Source organism: Ammospiza caudacuta, chromosome 2 (genome assembly GCF_027887145.1).
Source record: "Ammospiza caudacuta isolate bAmmCau1 chromosome 2, bAmmCau1.pri, whole genome shotgun sequence".
Classification (NCBI taxonomy): domain Eukaryota; kingdom Metazoa; phylum Chordata; class Aves; order Passeriformes; family Passerellidae; genus Ammospiza; species Ammospiza caudacuta.
This window is the reverse complement of record NC_080594.1, coordinates 56142966-56163219: the sequence shown is the minus strand read 5'-3', so window position 1 is coordinate 56163219 and position 20254 is coordinate 56142966. Positions and strand designations below refer to the sequence as shown.

General features: G+C 39.0%; 1 protein-coding gene across 1 annotated transcript; it reads left to right on the top strand.

Annotated features, from left to right (window-relative positions):
- Nucleotides 1–362: 362 nt before the first annotated feature.
- PROSER1 (proline and serine rich 1) lies at nt 363–19979 on the top strand. Its single transcript, XM_058825437.1, has 13 exons — nt 363–479; nt 3414–3479; nt 4197–4265; nt 4717–4811; nt 7010–7103; nt 7545–7655; nt 8376–8459; nt 9379–9457; nt 11686–11781; nt 11903–11947; nt 14208–15969; nt 16629–16776; nt 18078–19979. The coding sequence occupies exons 1-13, from the start codon at nt 435–437 to the stop codon at nt 18198–18200; spliced, it is 2817 nt and encodes a 938-aa protein (XP_058681420.1). The 5' UTR covers nt 363–434; the 3' UTR covers nt 18201–19979.
- Nucleotides 19980–20254: the final 275 nt, after the last annotated feature.

Genomic DNA, 20254 nt, shown 5'->3' with positions numbered 1-20254 from the left:
CCCGGTTCTGCCCGCCGGGATCGCAGGGCGGCGGCGCCGCGAACGATGCTCTGCGGGGGCGCCCCGGGCCGGCCGGGCCGCGGTGCCGCGTGCTGAGCGGGGCCGCTGCCGCCCTTCCCTTCTCCTCCCTTTCCTTTCCCTTCCTTTCCCTCCGTGCCGCCGCCGCGACCCCTGCGCCCGCCGTAGCGCCCGCGGGACGCGCGGGGAGCGGGAGCACCGGGCAGCTCCCGGAGGGCGCTTTTGTCTCCGTGTCCGCCACCGCAGAGGCGGCAGCGCTCCATCCCCGGGGCCGAGCACAGCCCCGGCCGCCTTCCGTGCCTGGCGTTTTTTATTTATTTATTTTTTTAAATCCTTTTTTTTTCCCTGTATGCTCAAAGACATTTTTTTATCACTACTATTATTTCCTCCACGTTTAAGTGTCGGCAATAATCAAGATGGATAAGAAATCATTTGAAACCGTGCTGGATGAAATTAGGAAGGTAAATTCTCGTTTTGTGTGTTAGTTTAATAATTTGGTGATGGACTGTAGGGCAAGGAGTACTGGCTACAAATCGAAAGGAGGGGGACATTTAGCTTAGATATTAACAAGAAATTCTTTACTGTGGAGTGGTGAGGCAGTGGAACAGGTTGCCCAGGGATGCTCCAATCCTGGCGGTGTTCAGGGCCACGTTAGATAAGGCAACCTGGTCTAGTGGGAGGTGTCCCTGCTCATAGCAGGCGTGGTTGGGTCTGGATGATCTTGAGCCCTCATTGTAAATAAGCACTTGGATAAATTTGCTGCAGCATTTTTACTTTCAAGGAAGATGAGGGAGAAAACTAAAAAGCGTGTCTTTTTGGGGAAAGTGCTTTGGTTACTTGGCCTGTCCGGTGACAGTGAGAAGTACCCGCCTCTATACTCTTGTTTAGGAGGTACAATGCACAAATAGGACAGTGGAACACTGATTTCTGAGCTGCATTCTGTTGTCCTTCTTGGAAATCACGTCTCCCACAGCTCAGGAGTGACCGTGTGCACACCTTCTTCCTCTGGGATGTCAATCCTGTGTTTTGATGATTGCTCTGAGCTGTGCTTCTTCATTTTCTGTTTTAAAACTCTCTGAACAAAATACTGCAGGTTGTGGGGAGCAGAGATACAAACCTGGGCTTCCTCGTGTCTGGCAGGGCTCTGGTTTCTCTCTGCACAGGGGACTGATTTTAAGAGGAAAGCTTGAGGTTAGTGCTTGGCACACTTCCCTGAACGCTAGAAGGAGAAAAGCAGAGGAAAAATCAGAACCTTTGAGATTAATGTTTCTTGTTTTGCCTGGGAAGCAGAAACCTGTGGCAATGTATTTTGTTGCAGTTAAGCAGAGGTTAAGTGTCACAGTAGAACAGTTTACCTGCCGAAGGTGTCTTGGTGTGACAATGAAGGGCTTGTTTCAAATGGGATTTCCTTGTGGCACAACAGTAGTCCATAGGATTTTTGTATTAAGCAGAATTTTTTGTTGTGTTGGTTTTTTTAGTAGAGGTAAATTTCCTTTATTTGGACTTGGGTTCGCAGTGATGGCTGCAATTGCAGTATTATTATTTTGCACTCTATTGAGGTATAAAACCATATCGAGGTATAAAACCATATTGTTGTATAAAACTGTTCACCAGAAGTCCCAGGGGTGTCTTTCTTATCACAACTACATTTTTGCATAAGGTCATGGTCCTAAGGTCTCTCTCATAAAACAGCTAAAAACATGACAGTCTGAGATATTTCAGGGTGTGGACTTTCCTCCCAACTTATGAATTTGTGTGGAAAATCTGAGAACCACAAAAAAAAAGGTCAAGGAATGACTAGCACAGGAATGCTTTCTCTGATGATTGATGGTGGGAGGGAGCAATGTTTCAGTTATATTACTGCAGTGCGGTCCTTCAGAATATGCTCTGTGATTACTAAAGACTTCAGACAAAAGGGTTAAGGCATGTGATTTTAGGCACTTATGTTTCCTCTATGCTATCTGCTTGTATTTCTGTATTCCAACTCACTGTTGATCTAAGGGTCAGTGCTGTGCTGTTTAATAATAGTTGTGCTGTTGTGGTGTAATGTTCATTGTCCAAATGCTGGTTTTGTGTCTTTGCTGCTATGTTTTTGTTTAGGCTTCGTTTCTAGCTCTGTGATAGCACCTTCTGTATTATGTGGTTTACAAGTTTGTTGTGTTGGCATGTTCCATTCAGTCCTACAGTTAGCAGGAACAATTATTTAAATGTCTTCATGTGTAGCTTACTCTTTTCCCCTGTATGTATTTACAAGTACTAGCAAAATAGACTTTGGGGGGTTTGTTTCTTTGTTTGTTTGTTCCTTCCATAAATATGCATAGTAGTGCTTTCTGTTTGTACTCTTGTTATAAAGTCATTCATTTGTTGATTTAAGAAGGGAAAGTAATGTTTGTTTCAGTAAAAATAAAATACATACCCTGCTTTTTTCCAAAACACATGAAGAGGAGGAAGGAATAGAAGAAAAAATGAGCATAAAGGCAGAAATTTTTTCTGCCCCTGTGACTTCAGTGTGTCTGGTAGTTTGTCTCTTAATGAGGTACAAAAAGGAAGAGGGTTGTTGGGAGGAAAATAGAAGTGAGTGTGTGGGTAAAGCTGAAGGTGGTTTGAGAATACATGAGATCAAGCATTAGAGGGGGAACTTGGAAACTATGGAAGAAAGGTGTTTTCATTGGCTTGGGGCAGGAATTCAGCTGTTAGCTGTCTTTAAATCTTGTACCTGTCACAGAGGGTTGGGTACAGGGGAGGGAGGAAGTCCTGGCTGTTAGACAGCTCACGTGGTTATGCACACAACTCTCCTGCCACAAAGTCAAAAGGCCAGTGCTGCATTAAAGTACTGTGCATTGTTTGTACGGTGTGACTGCCTGTTAAAATTTGGAACGCATAAGGATAATGATAAGACAGTATCCATCTCTGGAGCAAGCTTTGTTGTGTATTTAATTCTGTCTGTATAGACTCATTATCCAATTTCTTTGTAAATTCACTGAAGTGAGATACTTTGTCAGTTGCTTTACAGGGGCCATACAATGAAATTGCCTGAATAATCAACTGTTAATAATCAGCATTATCTTGTTTAACTTTAAGTTGATGTAAATCATTGGAGGAAAAAGAAGAGTGATGATGTTCTCTCAGCACAGTTATAAGCAACAACAAAAAAGCAAAATCAAGTACATAAAAAAGGAGTATTTTTTGACAGAAGAATTAAATCACATCTTCCTGTTTTTCACTGTTCTCAGTTACCTAAGAAGTGCACTGTTACTTCAAAATGCTGCAATGTAATTAATACAAATGTCACTTTGTAGGGGCAGATTTTAGATTAATAGATTAGCAGATGGTTGTGCTATAATTATAATTTTTGAGTCACTAATTATGCATCCTTTTTTTCCTGTATCTTTTAGGCTGTATTGACTGAGTACAAATTAAAAGCTATTGAATATGTTCATGGATACTTTTCCAGTGAACAGGTAAAGTCAATGCTCTTACGGGTTTAATGGGAATTATTGTTTTTGTGTATTCAGTAATACACAGTGATTGTCTTCAGTCATACTGAGGCAGATCATATTAGCTTTTCATATTTGTTGAGGAGATTTAATTCCTTGTTATTATATCAGCATGACACTATTAAAAAGAGTTCCAGGTTGCTTTGTCATCAAAATCAGTACATTTTCATTCTTTTTGTGTCTGGAAAGTTGTATAAATTTATCATAATGGAATTTAGAATTGTTTTGTGTGTATTGTCTAAATAGAGATAATGTATAACATGATAATTTCTAGATTCTCTTTGTCCTCTTTCTTTTCCTGCTGGCTTTTTTTGGTGTATGTTTGGGATCCTGATAGTTGATAAGCTTTTTCAGAGATACTTGATTTAATACTTGATACTTGGGGGTTTTTTACTTATTCTAATACATTGGTATTGTTATTCATATATGCAAATATATGCAAAAAGATAAGTGTTTTAATATTTCCATGGAAAAGCTTCATCTCATAAAATAGAATTTTTAGATGCTTACTTAGAAATAAATAGAATGTTAGATGCTGATAGGCAATGACAATCAGCCATCACAGACAGATGTTTTGTAGCAGTATACCAATGTGCTACAAAAGTGTAAAGGTCATATTGAGTCTGTTAGCGTACATTTTTAATATATCTGAAAGATTAATGGAAGGCCTTACTGTTGCAGGTTGTTGAATTACTGAGATACTTCTCCTGGGCAGAACCACAGCTTAAGGCAATAAAGGCTTTACAACATGTAAGTTCTTGTGACATGATCTTGTGGAATAAATTTGCTCTCTTAATGTCATTTTAATTTTATAACACCTACTTTTCAACTGATGAGTCAGTATACCCTTCAAAATCTTCAAAGCTTCTTCTTCATCTCCTTCAGTGGTACCAAGCTATGAAATTTCATACTTCTGAATTGGGGTATCTTTTCTGACTAAAGTGACTTTTACTCTCCTGTGTATCACAGAAGGAGATGTAGCCCTTTCTAACTCTTGTTAACTCTACTGTTTGCTTTTGGTGAGTGCTTTTTTGGATGTGTTTGTTCATAATTTAGCCTATAGAGTCTTCTTCCCAATGGGAGGAAGAGGCTATTAAAAGTTTACTGAAATATACCATATGAAGCTGTTACTGAATTGTGTTCTGAGTTAAAAATACTTGTACTGTTTTTTTTATACACACTTTTTTTCTTTCTCTATCAGAAAATAGTGGCAGTTCCAGCATCAAAAATGGTTAATATTCTCAACTGCTTCACCTTTAGTAAAGATAAACTTATTGCCCTTGAAATCTTAGCTTCGTAAGTATCTCTTCTGCTGTGTTCCTTAACTTGTATTAGCTCATGTTTGAGGATATAAAACTTTAGATCTCCTAGAAGGAAGCACTGTGTCTGGTTAAGGTTAAGCAGAATTCCATTGCTGATGGGGCTGTTTAAAGTAATAATTAGAAGCAGATGTTGTAGAAGTAGACATAAGACTGAGAGAATTGGGTTTGTTCTGCCTGGAACAAGTAGGAGTGACCTAATTTCAGCCTTCTGGTACCTGAAGGGAGCCTGTAAGAGGGCTGGAGTGTAGGGACAGGACAAGGGGAATGGCTTCATACTGAAAAAAAGTAGATTTGAAGTGGATATTAGGAGAAAATTCTGTGCTGTGAGGATGGTGAGGCACTAGCACAGGTTGTCTGGAGATGTTTCCATGCCTGGAAATGTTCAAGGCCAGGCTGGATGGGGCTCTGAGCAACCTGCTCTATACAAGGTCCCTCTGCTCACCTGAAGGGGCTCTGGAGCTAGATGATTTTTAAGGTCCTTCCAACCAATGATTATATGATTGTGGAAAATTCCATACTTCCTTTGAGTCTTGTCCTTACTGCTATGTGAGCTTCTGCCTGCTGGAAGACTGGCACTTTTGGTGGTGTTTTTACTGTGGTCTTCAAATTTTGTAGAAAACAAAGAGGGCCTTAAGCTTGTTTCTCTGCTCTCTGAAATCTGGAAGACTTGAGACAGGAAATTCTGGGAATTGACCCTTTTTTGAAAAGTCCTCTAAGTAATTCATATGTAGAGATGAGTTAAGTAAATGGATCTCTTAAACTGACAAATCTACTGTCTATAAAAAAAATTGATATTCTAAATTTTTGTTTACAGAGAAAGTTGGAATATTCCTAGTGAACAGAGCTACTTCAAATCATCTATTACACATATTTAAAATGGAAATCTTCTGCTTGGTTCCGGGGATTTATTTTATAAAGTATTGTTCTTTTTTTGGTTGTTGAGGGGTTTTTTGCTGTAAGCATATCTGTCTTCCCTGTGAATGGTGTCCTGCCAGCTGCTTGAACTTCCTGGGGCATGTAAATTCATGGTACAAAGACCCAGGATACAGACATGGTTTTGCTGCAGGAGTTGAGCTTAAGGAAGCCATGTCAGTGCTCCTAGTCTATTTCAGACCAAACCAAAACAGAGTAGCCAAAAGAAAGTTAGTTAGTGGCACACAAAACTAACATTTACCTACTCATGAGACTGGAGCGCTTTGACTGTTCAAGTTTTACACTTCATCTGACATAGGGCAAAAGCACAATAACTTCTTAGCTGTTGAATTTCTACAGTACTAGAGCAAAGTAAGGGAGTCATGATTACAAATCCTAACCCAAATCTTTTGCTGCTTACTTCATTAATCAGGAATATTGAACAAAGCTGAAAGCTCATTCACATTTTAATACTGTTCTTTGAGGTGTTTTTCATGGCGTCATTCCATGTTCTGCTGATTTCATTTCATGTCTAATATCCTCCTTTGAGGAGTCCTTCTTTTTGGTGCTGTATTTCCAGTAGTTTGGATGACATGGGTAATATTTGACAGAGAAGTGCTGGTAAAAAGTTGGTCAGGATTTTGAATAAGGTAGGTAGAAGCAGGCATTGGTCTTCCTGAAGTCACATATTTTGTTCTCTGGTGTGTCTAGTGTTGTTTGGGGAAAAAGAGAGAGAAGGATTACCTTTTGGAACTATATTAAGGCTTCTGCTAGCTCTGCAGAATTTACAGAGATTTACCAGAAATTATCTTTTTAATTCTAAATGAAATTAGATGAAAACTTGTTTTTCCACCAGACTGACAAGAAATTGTGGCAAATTGAGTAGCTACTGGTTTTCTGCTGTGCTAGGAATTGTGTGTTAGTAGTAATTAAAGCTTTCTGGTGAACTGTTGATGCCTTAAGTCTCAAGGCATCACTGTTGTGATGCAAAATTCATTTATTCTACATACTTACTCTTGAAATAAAGTTTAGCCATCATCATCCGTTATTCTGTATTGATCTTTAGTTCTAATATATTGTTTTACGTACAGGTATGAAGTCCATATTTAAGCCTAGGATTTTTAATAATAGTAATATTATGATCTGAACTAGTTATGTTTTTTAATATGCTTTTGGGTAGTGTCTAACTGTGGGTGACTTTTCAGCATTTTCAGCTTATGCAGATGGAATGGCAGTAATTGTCTCTCACTGTCTTTACAGCAACATTGTTGATGCTCAGAATTATCGCCTGATTGAAGATCTGTTCAGAATTAATATGTCAGAGAAGAAAAGATGCAGACGAATTCTCGAACAGGTAATCAACATAAACTAATATCTTTGGTTCTGTTATGATTGTGTCATTGTGGGGTCAGGGCTTAGCATGAGGACTTCTGGGAGCTCCTGGTGTAAGACCAGCTGAAACAAGTAACTCAAAAGAAAACAGCATGTACAACAGAAGGAGAAGTTTTTGTCAGGCATTAGGAAAAAGAGACACAGAATTGGAATCAGTGGTGGAAGAAACAGTTTGTGTTTGTTTTAGAGAGCACCAAGTGCTTAAGCCCAAGTCAGTGGAAGCAGAGAGGGACTTTGACAGAAGTTTACACTATTTGGATTATTTGGAATAAGACTTGAGACACAGACTTTAGTTGTTCCATGTAGGTTGATTCGTGCAGTCTAAATGTCATGAAGTAGTAACTTATATCTTTAGAGCATTGAATTTGATAACAAATAATGTTCTTCCTTGATTATTTTGCAGGCTTCAAAAACAGGTTGTAAGGCTCCTCATGCTATGATATCATCCTGTGGCATGATTCCTGGCAATCCTTATCCCAAGGGCAAGCCAAGCCGCATAAATGGAATTTTTCCAGTAAGCATGATCCTATGCTTTTGCTTTTCACAAATGAACCTTGATTTAAGATTTATTGTAGTATAACCAAACCCAGAATTCATATATGTGGAAGGAGGAGTGGAATGAAAACCAAAGTGTGTTTGTTGGGTTTGTTTGTTTGTTTGCTTGCTTGTTTTACCCCATTCCACATTTACAGGAAACTTGCATTATTTTTATTTGCTCATTCTTTCTCTGCTGCTTCAGGTAAAGATTACCTGAACAGTATCATAAATAAGACATTGTTCATATCCAGCAGTATTTTGCAGAATCAGGAGAGGTGTCAAGGAGCTTGCTGGTAGGTTGATAAGTGACCTGATATGGGCACTACAGTACTACTGCTAATCTTAGTGTGCCTCTTAAGCATGTTAAGCATTTCCTGTGAACACCTAAGGGACAGCAAAATTAACTGAAATAATATTATCCCATTCACAAGTCAAAATGCAGAATTATATCATCAACATGCACTGTTTAAATGCCTCTCTTTACAAAAGCTTAGTGTTACAAGCCAAGCTGTTGGAATGCTCTTACTCATTACTTTACAAGCCTAAAACAGTGGACTTGGGTTTTTTTCCTCACAATCATGTTTACTTTCAGAATATTCAAAAGCTCAAATGTAGTTTAGAAAAAAAATATGATATGGCAAAATTGTACAACAAGTAGTTCTAAATTAATGCTTGGTTTAATTTTATTTTCTTTCAGGGAACCCCTATCAAAAAGGACACAGAAGAATGTACTAATGAAGGAAAGGGAATAGCAGCCCGTATACTTGGACCATCCAAACCAGTATGTCTAAAAATAAATAATAAGTGTCATTAATAAATAAATGACGCTTTAAAAATCCCCAAGGCAACTACAGCCAATTCAACAAGGCTTTGTTATGAAATGCTGTTATGTTGCAAGAAGACTGTAGAGCAGCAATTTAATTGAAACTAAACTTCTGTAATGAATATGACCTAGTATGGTTTTATTTAACTTGAAAATGAGCTCTAGTTTTTATCTGTAGAGGGGGAATATTCTCTACTGGATACAATGTATGTGCTCTTGAAGACAGAATTTAAATTACAGTAGCAGAAGAGAAAACTAAAAGCATTTTTGGTATTCCATCATGAGCTGCTCTCTGAGGATTTCCCACATGAGCACAGAAAATGCCTCCATCTTTGAAACTTGAATTACAGCAGTGCCTTAGAAAGAGGTTCTTGTTTCTTAACACAGCTGATCTGTATTTCAAAATTTTTGAGCACGTGGGACAAGCTTTCAGTGAACCTACAACCTGAGGTATTGTCCAAATTTTTTGTTATCACTTCTATTATGAGGTGTTTCCCACAAAGCTGTATTATTTTAAAAATGTAGGAACCTTCAGAAATATTTGCTAGTTTTAAATGTGCTAAACCTCTAAAATGAGAAGTCAGTCCAAGACTGCAGAGTATGAGAACTGCAAGGCAGAAAGGAGCTCCCTTTCCCACTTGTGCTCAGTTTTCTATTAAAATCTAAAGGTGTACTAGTGATGTTTGTTTCACTCTTTTCAGAAAGAGTGAAATACTTGCAGTCACTATGGATATTATGAAAAAATTTCGTATCACCTATATTTGTAGAAAAGAATGCCTGTCTGTAGTAGTAGAATGTTAGCTTTTAGCTTTTTGTCTGAGAGACATTACCTAATGCTTTCACTCTTGCTTTTTCCATTTGTTTTTTGTTTATGTAGGCTCCATCAACGTACAATCCACACAAACCAGTTCCATACCCCATCCCACCATGTCGGCCACATGCAACTATTGCACCAAGTAAGGTTTCTGTGTGTTCTAGCTTGATGCTATTGTTCATGCATTTGCCTTTTAAGCACTGTGTCAAGTGTTGGTTTCTCTGACCAGGGTCATATCTGAAGTTGGCTTCTGCTCCCTGAGCATGCTCTGGGTACTGGTTTCTACCTTTTCTTTCATAACAGCAGAATTGATAAAGAGAGGGATATATTGACTTCTTTTTCCAGTATCCATAAGCAAAATTCACAATCCTGTTCTGATGACAAAATATTTAAATTTGTGGGAGGTGTTGAGTATGTTAGACAAGACAAGGGCTTTGGCTTTGTTGTAATGTTTGGCCAAGGCTTGGGCTTTGGCTTGACAAGTCTGACTTGTTGCTGTAGAACCCAACTTGGAATATGGTCAGCCATGGCCCTGAATTGGGTAGAACTATGTAGGAACTTGCTGATGGGCTGTAATCTGTTTCTCACTTGCCTTCAGCTTTATCTTCTGCCATCATAATGGAGAGTAAACAGTTTCCTAAAAGAAAAGTATATTTCAGTTTCAGAAGGGAAACAGTGATGGCTTTTTCCTGCCATTATTCTATTTTTAGCAATGGCACTATTTCTTAGTGCCTCAAGTAAGATTGAGCCTTTATTCATAAGCTCCTCTCTTTGCTCTGCTGCATCAATTGTTAGACTCCAGACATTTTTGGAAGGGGGCAAAGCAATTGCCCTTTCTTTGGAAGAAAGCTTAGAATACTTAAAGTAGTCAGATGCAGGTCTGGCAGGCAGTTGAAAGCCTTTTCTAATCTTGAAATTCTGTACTGCAATACAAGGAGTGCTCTGGTTACAACACTTGCTTTTCACTGATGCTGGGGATTTCAGGGAGTTGATAAGAAAGTGAAGCAGAACTCCTAGCAAGCATGCTGAAGGCTGAGTCATCTAATCAGCTTGATGTCTGCAAGACTTTTTATAGCCATTTTAGAAAAATGGGCACTACTAGTGGCTAAAATAAGAATGATGTATTATTTATGCTCAGGAAATTACTTTTTCTGAAGAAACGGTGTAGGAAGCTTGCAGACTAATTTGGATTTATATTGAATAAATCCTATCCAAAGTACCTTAAAGCACAAAATTTGACCTGTGGCAGGATAGAAATGTTAGTACAGTTTTAGTATATGAAAGAGCTTTTGAGGTTTCAGGGCCTTACTAGGCTGCAACATATGTTTTGAGAAAGCTCTTGTGACAACAGAACTCATAACTGGCGAAATAATATATATGTGTGTGTGTTTAATGAGATTGCAGATGCTGACCTGAAACTATTGAATGGGACTGTTTTCACAGTGTGATTAGAATGATTAATTGTTTTCTGCTTCTTGACCATTTCCTTCCTGAGTGATTCAGTGATTTTTAGTTGCTTTTCTGATTTTCTTGTGCAAGAAATCTTAACATCAGGTGGAATTTCTATGAAAGTATGAAATCAGAAAGGACTTCTATATGAGAAATCGGTGCACTTTCATTATTATTCAAGTGCTACCTTTTCCCATGAAGCCCAAGTTCTTATGCTCTTAAACTATTAATTCAGGGCCACTGTGAAATGTGTGTGTTCCTGCAATTTAAATTCAGATGTGGTCCATCAGAACTCTGTACCACAGCAATACAACAGTTTCAGTTGCTTCAAAAAATAACAGAGAAAAAAAGGTATATTTAATTTGTTAATTGCTGTGAGAATTTTATATTAAAATACTTTGCTAACCCGCTTGGATTTCTTAACATTTAAAGAAATATTGAAGAATACTAGATTAAGTATTTGAGGATTGTTTTTTCTCAGAATTTTCTGGCTAATGTTAAAGGGTCATGGTTACTGATCTGTGTTTGGCTCCTTTGTTTGTCCAGCTTTAATGCTGAAGAAGGAGTTGCAACAGCCTTTAATTAAGAATAGGAAAGGAACCAGTGATGCTGCGGACACTGTATCACTCGTCCCCTTTGAGTTTTTTCAGGCAAAATGAAACTGAAAGGAATTGAAACCTGACTTTTTCAGGCTCTCTTAAGAGAATTGCCCTTAGTAAAATTTGGATCACAATGCATGCCCTTCAGGCAGACATTGGCAAAAGCCAGCATCCAGTCTGTATAGTTAACTGGTCTAGCTTTTTGATGAAGGAATGTCTTACAGTCTTGAAAATATTTTTTTAAAAGGTGAAGATGCTTACTGGTTCATCTAGATACAGGTTGTTCTCACAACAGGGATGTGTGTTGCCTTTGTTATTTTAGGTGCTTACAACAATGCTGGCTTAGTTCCAATGGCCAATGTCATAGCTCCAGGCTTACCAGCTCCTCCACCATACACCGCTAATCAAGTGGTATCAGGTAAAGCATGCATATCCTTAAAAATATTCATGCTGTTTTTCCTGGCTCATTGCTGGGAGTGGATCTTTCACTGCTGGAGTTTCATTTGCCTTTCAATAACAAGCTGCTGTTCTCTGTTTAGAAAATGAGGACCTTTCCAGCCAGGCAAAACCTTCCCAAAATCAAGGTAAACTGCAAATCCACAGGGGGATTTTTGTGTTCATTGTATTTTTGTTACTTGTTCAGAAAATGTTAACAACTTGTTTAGTGGGATCTTCATAAGCTTCTAAGTATGCAGCCACTAAGTATGTGGAATAGAACCTCTTGAGAGTGGAGAAAAAAAATCATCAGACATTTGTACTTAGAAGCACTGAAACACTAAAATTCATTCTTTTGTGTTAGTTTATCAAAGTTTTTTGTACTCTTCATTATATAAGCATGTGAGAAATAATGCTAAAAACTAAATCAAAATACCCTTTGCAATGTTCATGCACTTGAATACTTCAGTAAATATTTGCAATTTTTAAAATTCTGGACATCTGTTGGAAAACTCATTGACATTTTAATTTCATAGATCAGTTGCAATAAGAAGGTAGGAATGCAAGAGAGATTTAGAGATTTTTGAATATCTTATCCCAGAATGTTAGATCCAGCTGTGCCTGCCTGCACTTTTGTCTTACCCTGTAAGATCCTGTTCTTTTTACCAAGACAGTTGTGTATTTTTTAATTGTTTTTGTGTGGTGCTTGTACGCCTGGTACAAAGCATAATAATAAATCCCATTAGGAACTACTTATAAAAAGGTTTTGATAATGTTATTAAATTTGACAAACTGAGAATTTACTGACCATTGAGTCAGGCATATTAACAAATACTGCAAATAGATGAAATGACTGTGATAAGTTTAGCTACTGTAAATATTCCTAGGGACCAAAAAAAAAAGTTGTGTTTTTTCTTTCTTTCTCTGTGTCCAGGGATGGGTCTACAGAAATGTTTTGAAGAATCACCTAATTCTTGTATACCCCTCTTTAAATATGCATGTATTTTCACAAAGTTAGTTCATGCAGCTAAATGAATACAGTGTAAGAAATGAAATATTCTCTTAGGAAGAAAAGTTCAGCTCTGGCTTCTAGTACAGCTGTATTTCATTTGTGATTACCTTGGCTGTCAGGATTAAATAACTGTAATCTTTGAGAGTCTTCAGCTTGGAAATAGAATGAGAAAAGAACACAATCCAGGGCTGGGTAGTCTGGGGTTGTTTTTTTTTTTTTTGAAAAGAGTATGTAAAAGGAAATAGGTTTTTTTCAGATTTACACATTTTAGAGTTTCAACATACACTAAATTGAAGTTTGTCATGTCAACTTAGGTCCAAGATTTTAAAGAATAATTTTCTGAATTTGTGTGTAGAATTACATGTAGAAATGAGGCAAGAGAGACATGTAGGCTGCTAAAGAGTTTTGGGTGGTGAGTTTGACTGGTTGGATGAGTGTCTTGCTTGCATTTGAACAGATTATTCCAAAAGTAAAATAAAGCACGAGGGTTGTTTGAGAGCAATGATTTATTAACATATTCACGTTCCACAGGAGACTAGAGGCAGGCATATTGAGAGTCATGACATGCCAGTGTTCATAAATGCAGCTCCTTTCCATTAACCTCCACATTCACATGTGCCTGCCTGTTTTCCTGCAGCTTGACTGATGTCTCTAACTTACTTTGTAGGATTGACACAAGCTGGTACTTTTAGTGGCAGGTGCTTGCCTTTATTGCAGACACCTGACTAAAGACTCCTAGAAATACTTGTTGCAAAAGTCAAGTGCCAATATTAGTTTAATACTGTAGTGTGATACATGAATTTCAGAGTGTACCTTCTTAGAATCAAAATCTGAAGGAAGCACAGTGAAGACAATGACCTGATTTTGAAGGAAAGAAAACTACCAGCACCTGAAATCAGCTTTCTTCAGTTGTTGACTAAACTTCTCTGAAATCATGATACTTTGAATTAACTGGTCTGAAGGAAATTCTGACCTTCAGTGAGAGTGGATGCAGAGGAGCCCAGGTGATCTGATGCTGATGGAATATTAGATCTGGTTTGGGTACTGCCAAATGTTAGGGACCAGAGGGAGGGTGTTTACTTTTATCACTTAGATGTTCTTACAGAGTGTATTTGAGTTTCTAACTGTTTTGCATGAGATCATGAAGAGGTAGCAGATGTCACAGAGCGTTTTAAAAAGGAGTGTAAGCCCACATGGTGTATGATTTGTGTGACGTGTTTGTGTGTACCTTTTTGGTTTGTTTTCATAGGCCCCGCTGTTCATTGTTAATATGTAGACATTGTGTGTTAGCTGTTGCTTGTGTATCATATTTTGAAATGCTGTATGAAATGTGTTTGTGTTGATTTCAAACCTTTCTGACAGTTTCAAGTATTCTTACTGGTTTTGTTTCTTTGCAGCTTTTTCTGCACAAGCGAATCAGCTCTTTACTCCTCATGGTTCTAATCCTTCAACACCTGCTGCTACTCCAGTCCCTACCCCATCACCTGTCAAGGCAATAAGCCATCCATTAGCACCTGCAACTCCACTCATCTCTGGGATGAACATGTCTACCCCTGTCCTTCCTGTTTTCCCAGGACAGGTCTCCTCTTCCATCCATACATCTCAGCCATCCACCCCAACCCCTACTGTCATGAAATCCCTTTCATTGCCTGGTGTTCCTGTCACATCTGTTCACAGTGCAACCTCTACCCCTATCCCCTCAGTTTTTTCTGGGCTGGCTTCTATCCCTGCTGCTATGCCCACTCCGCAGGGTTCTTCCACTCCATGTGCCACACCTGCACCCAGTGAAGCTTTTGCATCTGCTGCTACACCATTTGCTGGCCTCCCTTTCTCTGCAGCCTCTTCAGTTGCTTCTGCTAATAATCCTGCTCCATTGTCATCAGTCTTTGCTGGCCTCCCTTTGTCCTTGCCGCCCAATGCCCAAGGGATTTCTAGTCCTGTTCCATCTACAATTGCTAATTCTCCTGCCACCACCATTCCTGGCTCGCTTAGCTTGCCTAACCCAATTTTGTCTGTCTTAAAGGGATTTCTGACATCAAATGACACTTCATTAATCAATTCATCTGCTTTACCTTCTGCTGTGACAAGTGAGCTTGCTTCTTTATCTGCTCTTGCTAATCAAAGCTCTGATCCTCCCACTTCCTCTGTCAACAAATGTTACACTCCATCAGCCACCCCCAACACACAGCGTTCCTCCACACCTGGGCTGGCTATTTTTCCAGGTCTTCCATCCCCATCAGTAGCCAATTCTAGTTCCACTCCTCCCACATTGCCTGCACAGTCACCTTTAACCACTTCACCATCGATTATGCCAGTCAACTGTGGCTCATCAGCCTCCCTCTTGCATGGCACAAGTCCTACTAATCCCGACCAGCAGCTCTCATCAGCCCCAGCTGCCACAAGTATCCCAGTTCTGGTCAAAACAGAACCCATGAGTCCTACCCTGTCGGCCTTCAAAGGTCCTTCTCATTCAGCCAGCCCTTCTCATGGCACCCTAGGACTCTCAGGGCTCGGGCGTGCGTACACCTCAGCAGCTTCAGTGCCCGTCAGCTTGCCCAGTTCCCTGAACCCAGCGCTGTCAGGGCTCTCCTCTTTGAGTGCTCCTCTGAACAACTCCAGTTCTCTGGCTTCCATTTCCCTCGCCCCACACGGCTCCTCTGCTCCCATTGCCCCCGTGTTCAATGGACTTCCTCCTTTCACGTCTCTAACCAGTAACTTTGCCTTTACTGGTAACCCAGCACTGACCCCGCCCGTCACCCTCCCGGGGTCTCTGCTGGCCACCCCGGCTACGAGCGCTGCAGCCGTGCCCGCCCCCCACGCGAGTTCCACCGCCGCCGTGCTCTCAGGACTCGCCGCCTCCGCAGCAGTCTCCGCTCCACCCTTCTCGCTTAACTTGTCCAGTGCTGTCCCTTCCCTTTTTTCTGTTGCCCAGGGACCTCTGGGATCATCAAACCCATCCTTCCCTGGTTTTCCTGTCTCTAACACACCCTCTGTCACTCCTGCTCTCCCTTCTTTCCCTGGCCTCCAGGCATCTTCTGCAGTAGCAGCAGTTGCACCGTTGCCGGCAGCTGCCACAGCCCCATCTCCAGCTCCGGTCCTGCCAGGGTTTGCCTCGGCCTTTAGCTCAAACTTCAACTCTGCACTTGTGGCACAGGCTGGGTAGGTTACTGTTTTTGGAGGAGGTCAGAACCACTTCTTTTTCTCTTCAGCAAACACTGATTTTATTTTTGGTGTGTAGGCAATATTTTCACTCATAGTGACTAATTGCAGGTAATTTTTAAAGTTACTTCACTACTAGATTTCCACCTGCCATCAGAAGCTGATAGAGTAGTGATTAAATAGGTTGGCCTCAATAGTCCCTGTTATGACAGTCTAATCCAGTGAGGTGCTCAGTAATTTTATTTCCCAGATGAGGATACTTGACACCTCCTAGGCTTTTACAAGAATGGATTCCACGTGGGCATCCATTAACACACACAGGTAATAGCAGACAATAGCTTAGATATTTTAAGGAAGTCATCAGCATAAATTCTCGTCTTTAAGCTTTTTTTTTTTTTGTGTGTGAACTGTCAACACAGTTGAGGTACAAAACATTTTGAGTGCTCTTAGGTGTGTTCCAGACAATCTTGGTTTGTGTATGTATGAATGATTTTTAGATGGGTAAAGACTGGAATTCAGTTTAGAAATTCTGGCCTTTATGAGATTTGGGAAAAGAACTGCTTCTGTGATTTATATAGACATAAGCTTATAGAGAGGGAAAAAGAATAAAACATGGTGCATATGTTCCTAATAATAGCCTCATTTTCACATTCTTTCAGCTTGACTTCTGGACTACAGACTCCAGGAAATGCAGTTTTTCCTGGTCTTTTATCTCTCCCCGGTATCCCTGGCTTTCCCCAAAGTGCCGCACAATCTTCCTTACAGGAATTGCAGCATAGTGCAGCTGCACAGTCAGCACTACTACAGGTAATGTGCCTATTTGTTAGTACTGTTCTGCTTCCAGTGATCTCTTGAGCACCTACTTGCCTGTTAACTCCTTGGGATTAGTTTACGTCAGTAAATGATTAAAACCTTTAAATTGTGTGAGAACTGATTAAAAGGGTGATGATAAAAAACAACTTCTACTAACTTTTTACTCAAGGCCAGTGTACAATGCTTCATAAGTGAGATTAAAACATTATCTAAAACTCTTTGTAAAATGGGGAGAAATAAAAGAAAAGATAATGCAAATTAATTTTGGGTAAATTAATTTTAGGGTTTGTGTTAAATCTAACGAGCTGGCCGTACCATTGCAAAATTTGTGCTCGGTTCCAGTCTGACATTTGAATAACTTAGAGATTTCTATAGACCGTTTGCTGTGCGTTATGTGCCACTGCATATGTAATCAGATTGTCTTGAAATTGTGTCTGTTGTGGTTGTGCCTTTTTCTTGATAGCTCCCACAAACAGAATTGTAATATAAGCTTGAAGTGGCTTTGGGTGATGTGTAGTTTCATCATCTCTTGTCCATGAAACAGCTTGTTTGACCCATCAACCTACATAAGTTAACTGAAACTATCATCAGACTTTGTTTATATGTTTAGTTTGTCTTTTGTTAAAAACAGCCTCTGTACAGACTCTTGTAAGAAATTTGACCTTCTCTACATAATACTGAAAGAGAGAGCTGAGTGTCTTGACTTAATGTTTTCTCTCTTCTGTGACACATCAGTTGTTGAAATGGAGCGTGTGTCTAAGTACTGTTCAGAGTGCAGCATATTGTCAGATATCTTCTGAATATCAGGGGATTGGAAGAAGCAAGTTACTTCATCTAGACCATGCCTTTGCAGCTCAGAGTCTATTCTGATTCTATAGAAATGTATGCAGATTGCATTGAGGGAATGTAATTATTCTTATTTATAAGATCTAGTTACTAAAATTAACACTTATTTACCTGAGCAATGAAGAGAAGGAAAGTTGAGTCGCTAAAATATTACAGCTCCTGATTAAGCTGTGTCTTCCAAATCAGCTGGTGCCATTAACACTTCTTTGTTTTCCCCCTTAATCCAACTGCTTTCTTCATTCTCTGGTATTTCAGAGCAATAGTTGCACTACAGATTAACATCTTTGTATAGATGCCTTGCTCATCTCTATTCTTTGCACACTTCAGAATATAATCCACTTGTTTTAGCTTGAGCAGGACTGGTATTGTGGCTGAAATTTTGCTTAATTTAGATTTTTGTTTCCTTGATTTTGTCAGTGCTGTTTCCTAACTTCTTATCTTCCTTAAAGGCGCATTCTGCTTCTGCTCTGGACAACTATACAGCTCAGCCTGAAGGTTTTGCTAACTATCCATCAACACCAGGAACACCATTTTCATTGCAGACAAGTCTGCCCCAGAGTGGATGGCAGTAAATACCAGGCATTTCTAAAGACTGCAGTGTTTGCTTGAGAGAGCCTGATCCTATTCACTTTGAAGGCTGCCTCTGCGATAGTGGGAGCATGGTCTGAGCTGGGGAAAGAAAGGGAAAACATGAGGGTAAAATGTTTCCAGGAGGCTGTGTCAGATGTCAAACTTAATTTGTGAATTGCGTTCAATTTGATTCAGGGTCTGATCCTGTGAATTGCTGAGCATCCTTGACGCTCCTTTAATTTTAAGAGTTCAGTGTTTGGTTTCTTACAGGATCAGGAACATTCAAATAGGTGTTTGTGTAAATAGGGCAATTGACTGTCAAGCTGAATAGGGAGACCAAGTATACTTAATAGTGTGAATAAGCACCTATCCTGTTATGTTTTGTATGGTATATGTGGTTAATAGAGACTGAGATCTAGATTGAAACTAGACAATTAAAGCTGTAGATCACCTTTTGTCTAGAAGCACACTTCCTGTGTGTGTACAAATCCAGGTCAGTTTATGGTCTTTTCAGATGTTTTCTTCCTATGTATGAGGATCTCCTGTTAGCATCAGCAGTATGTTAAGGGGAGGGTAGGTCAGAGGTATGTGGGGGTTTTTCTTGTGCTTCAAAATACTGTCATGGGCTTGCTGCTGAATTGAGTACTCCTTTGTCTGAACAAAAAAGATAGGAAATGATGCTGTACTGTATTTGGTAGAAGTGGATTATGTTTTACTGGAGTATGGTTTAGCTAGCTCACAATATGTCTTTCCAAAGTATATAAAACCATTTTAACTTGCCTCTAAAATAAGGTTCCATAATATTCTCCTTGCCTCCAGCACCCCTCTGAATGAATTAAATAATTGTACTGCGGATAGGCTGCCTATCTGGCACTTTTGACTGCAGACTTACGTGAATGTTTACAGACATGGGGCAAGTTCTCCTCTCCCTTATACTCACAAACAAACTGGTTCTCTATATGCTTTTCAGCTATAAACTACAACTTGATGGTGCTTATCTTATCCTGTGAATATAAGTGGGAGAAGAATTTGGACCATGGATTTTTTTAGTATTTTTCCTTGGAAAACATACATGATTTTAAAGGCATATAGCTAAATTAACTGTTACAATGCAGCATATAGAAAAGTCTTGCTTTGTTAGTGAAATTGAGTTGTGCACTCTTCTAATAATGTTAGTATCTGTGGCAATGTGTAACACATCATTGAATATCTTCTATTTAAGGTATGCTCTTGATCATGGTCTAGAGACAATAGAGATGAATGATATTCAATCATGTGACTAAATTAAAATGTAGAGATACTACGCTGTAGAAATGTTCTGCACCTAGAGTTTTACTTTTTTAAAGATTGATGATGCTGGGAGATGTTGCTAATGTATTTTCTTTCAAGATGTGAACAAACTTTTTTAGAACATTAATGGAAATTGCTGTATTGGTTTTTAACATAATTTTTTAAAATAAAAAGTTTACAGTCATGGCAAAAAGGCTTTGATGACTATTTCAATATTTACCTAAAATGTGAATGAATAAACTTGTTTTTATTAAGATACTTCTACTGATCTTGATCTTGCTTTATGACATTTCTTTTTGACGCCGAATTCTGTCCAAACTTATAAAATTTACCTCCTAAGGAGTGTCATTAGAAATATCCTATTTAATTTGTAGGTTAAAAACTTAAAATTTTTGACATTTTAATAATCAAACTTACATATTACATTAAATCTAAAAAAAAAAAAATTATGTTCTTTTTATTATTTTGTGAAACCTGTTAAATTCTCATGATTCTCCACTCTGAATTGTTCTGAAAATTGATATCTTGGATATTGATATCTTGACTTATAAAATCTGTGGAAGAGGTCTCTACCATCTTTCACTTTATTCTTCTTTCTTGTCATTCTTTCCATAACTTGTTCTTTGTAGATTTGCAGATGAGTTGGAGAAAATAAAGATACAGGTATCTTATCAACAGCAAATTGCTCAGTAATGTTACTGAAGTGCTGAGTCTGACATCCTATTTTAATCCTAGTTTCCCCATCAGGCAATCAAAGTTTGAACTG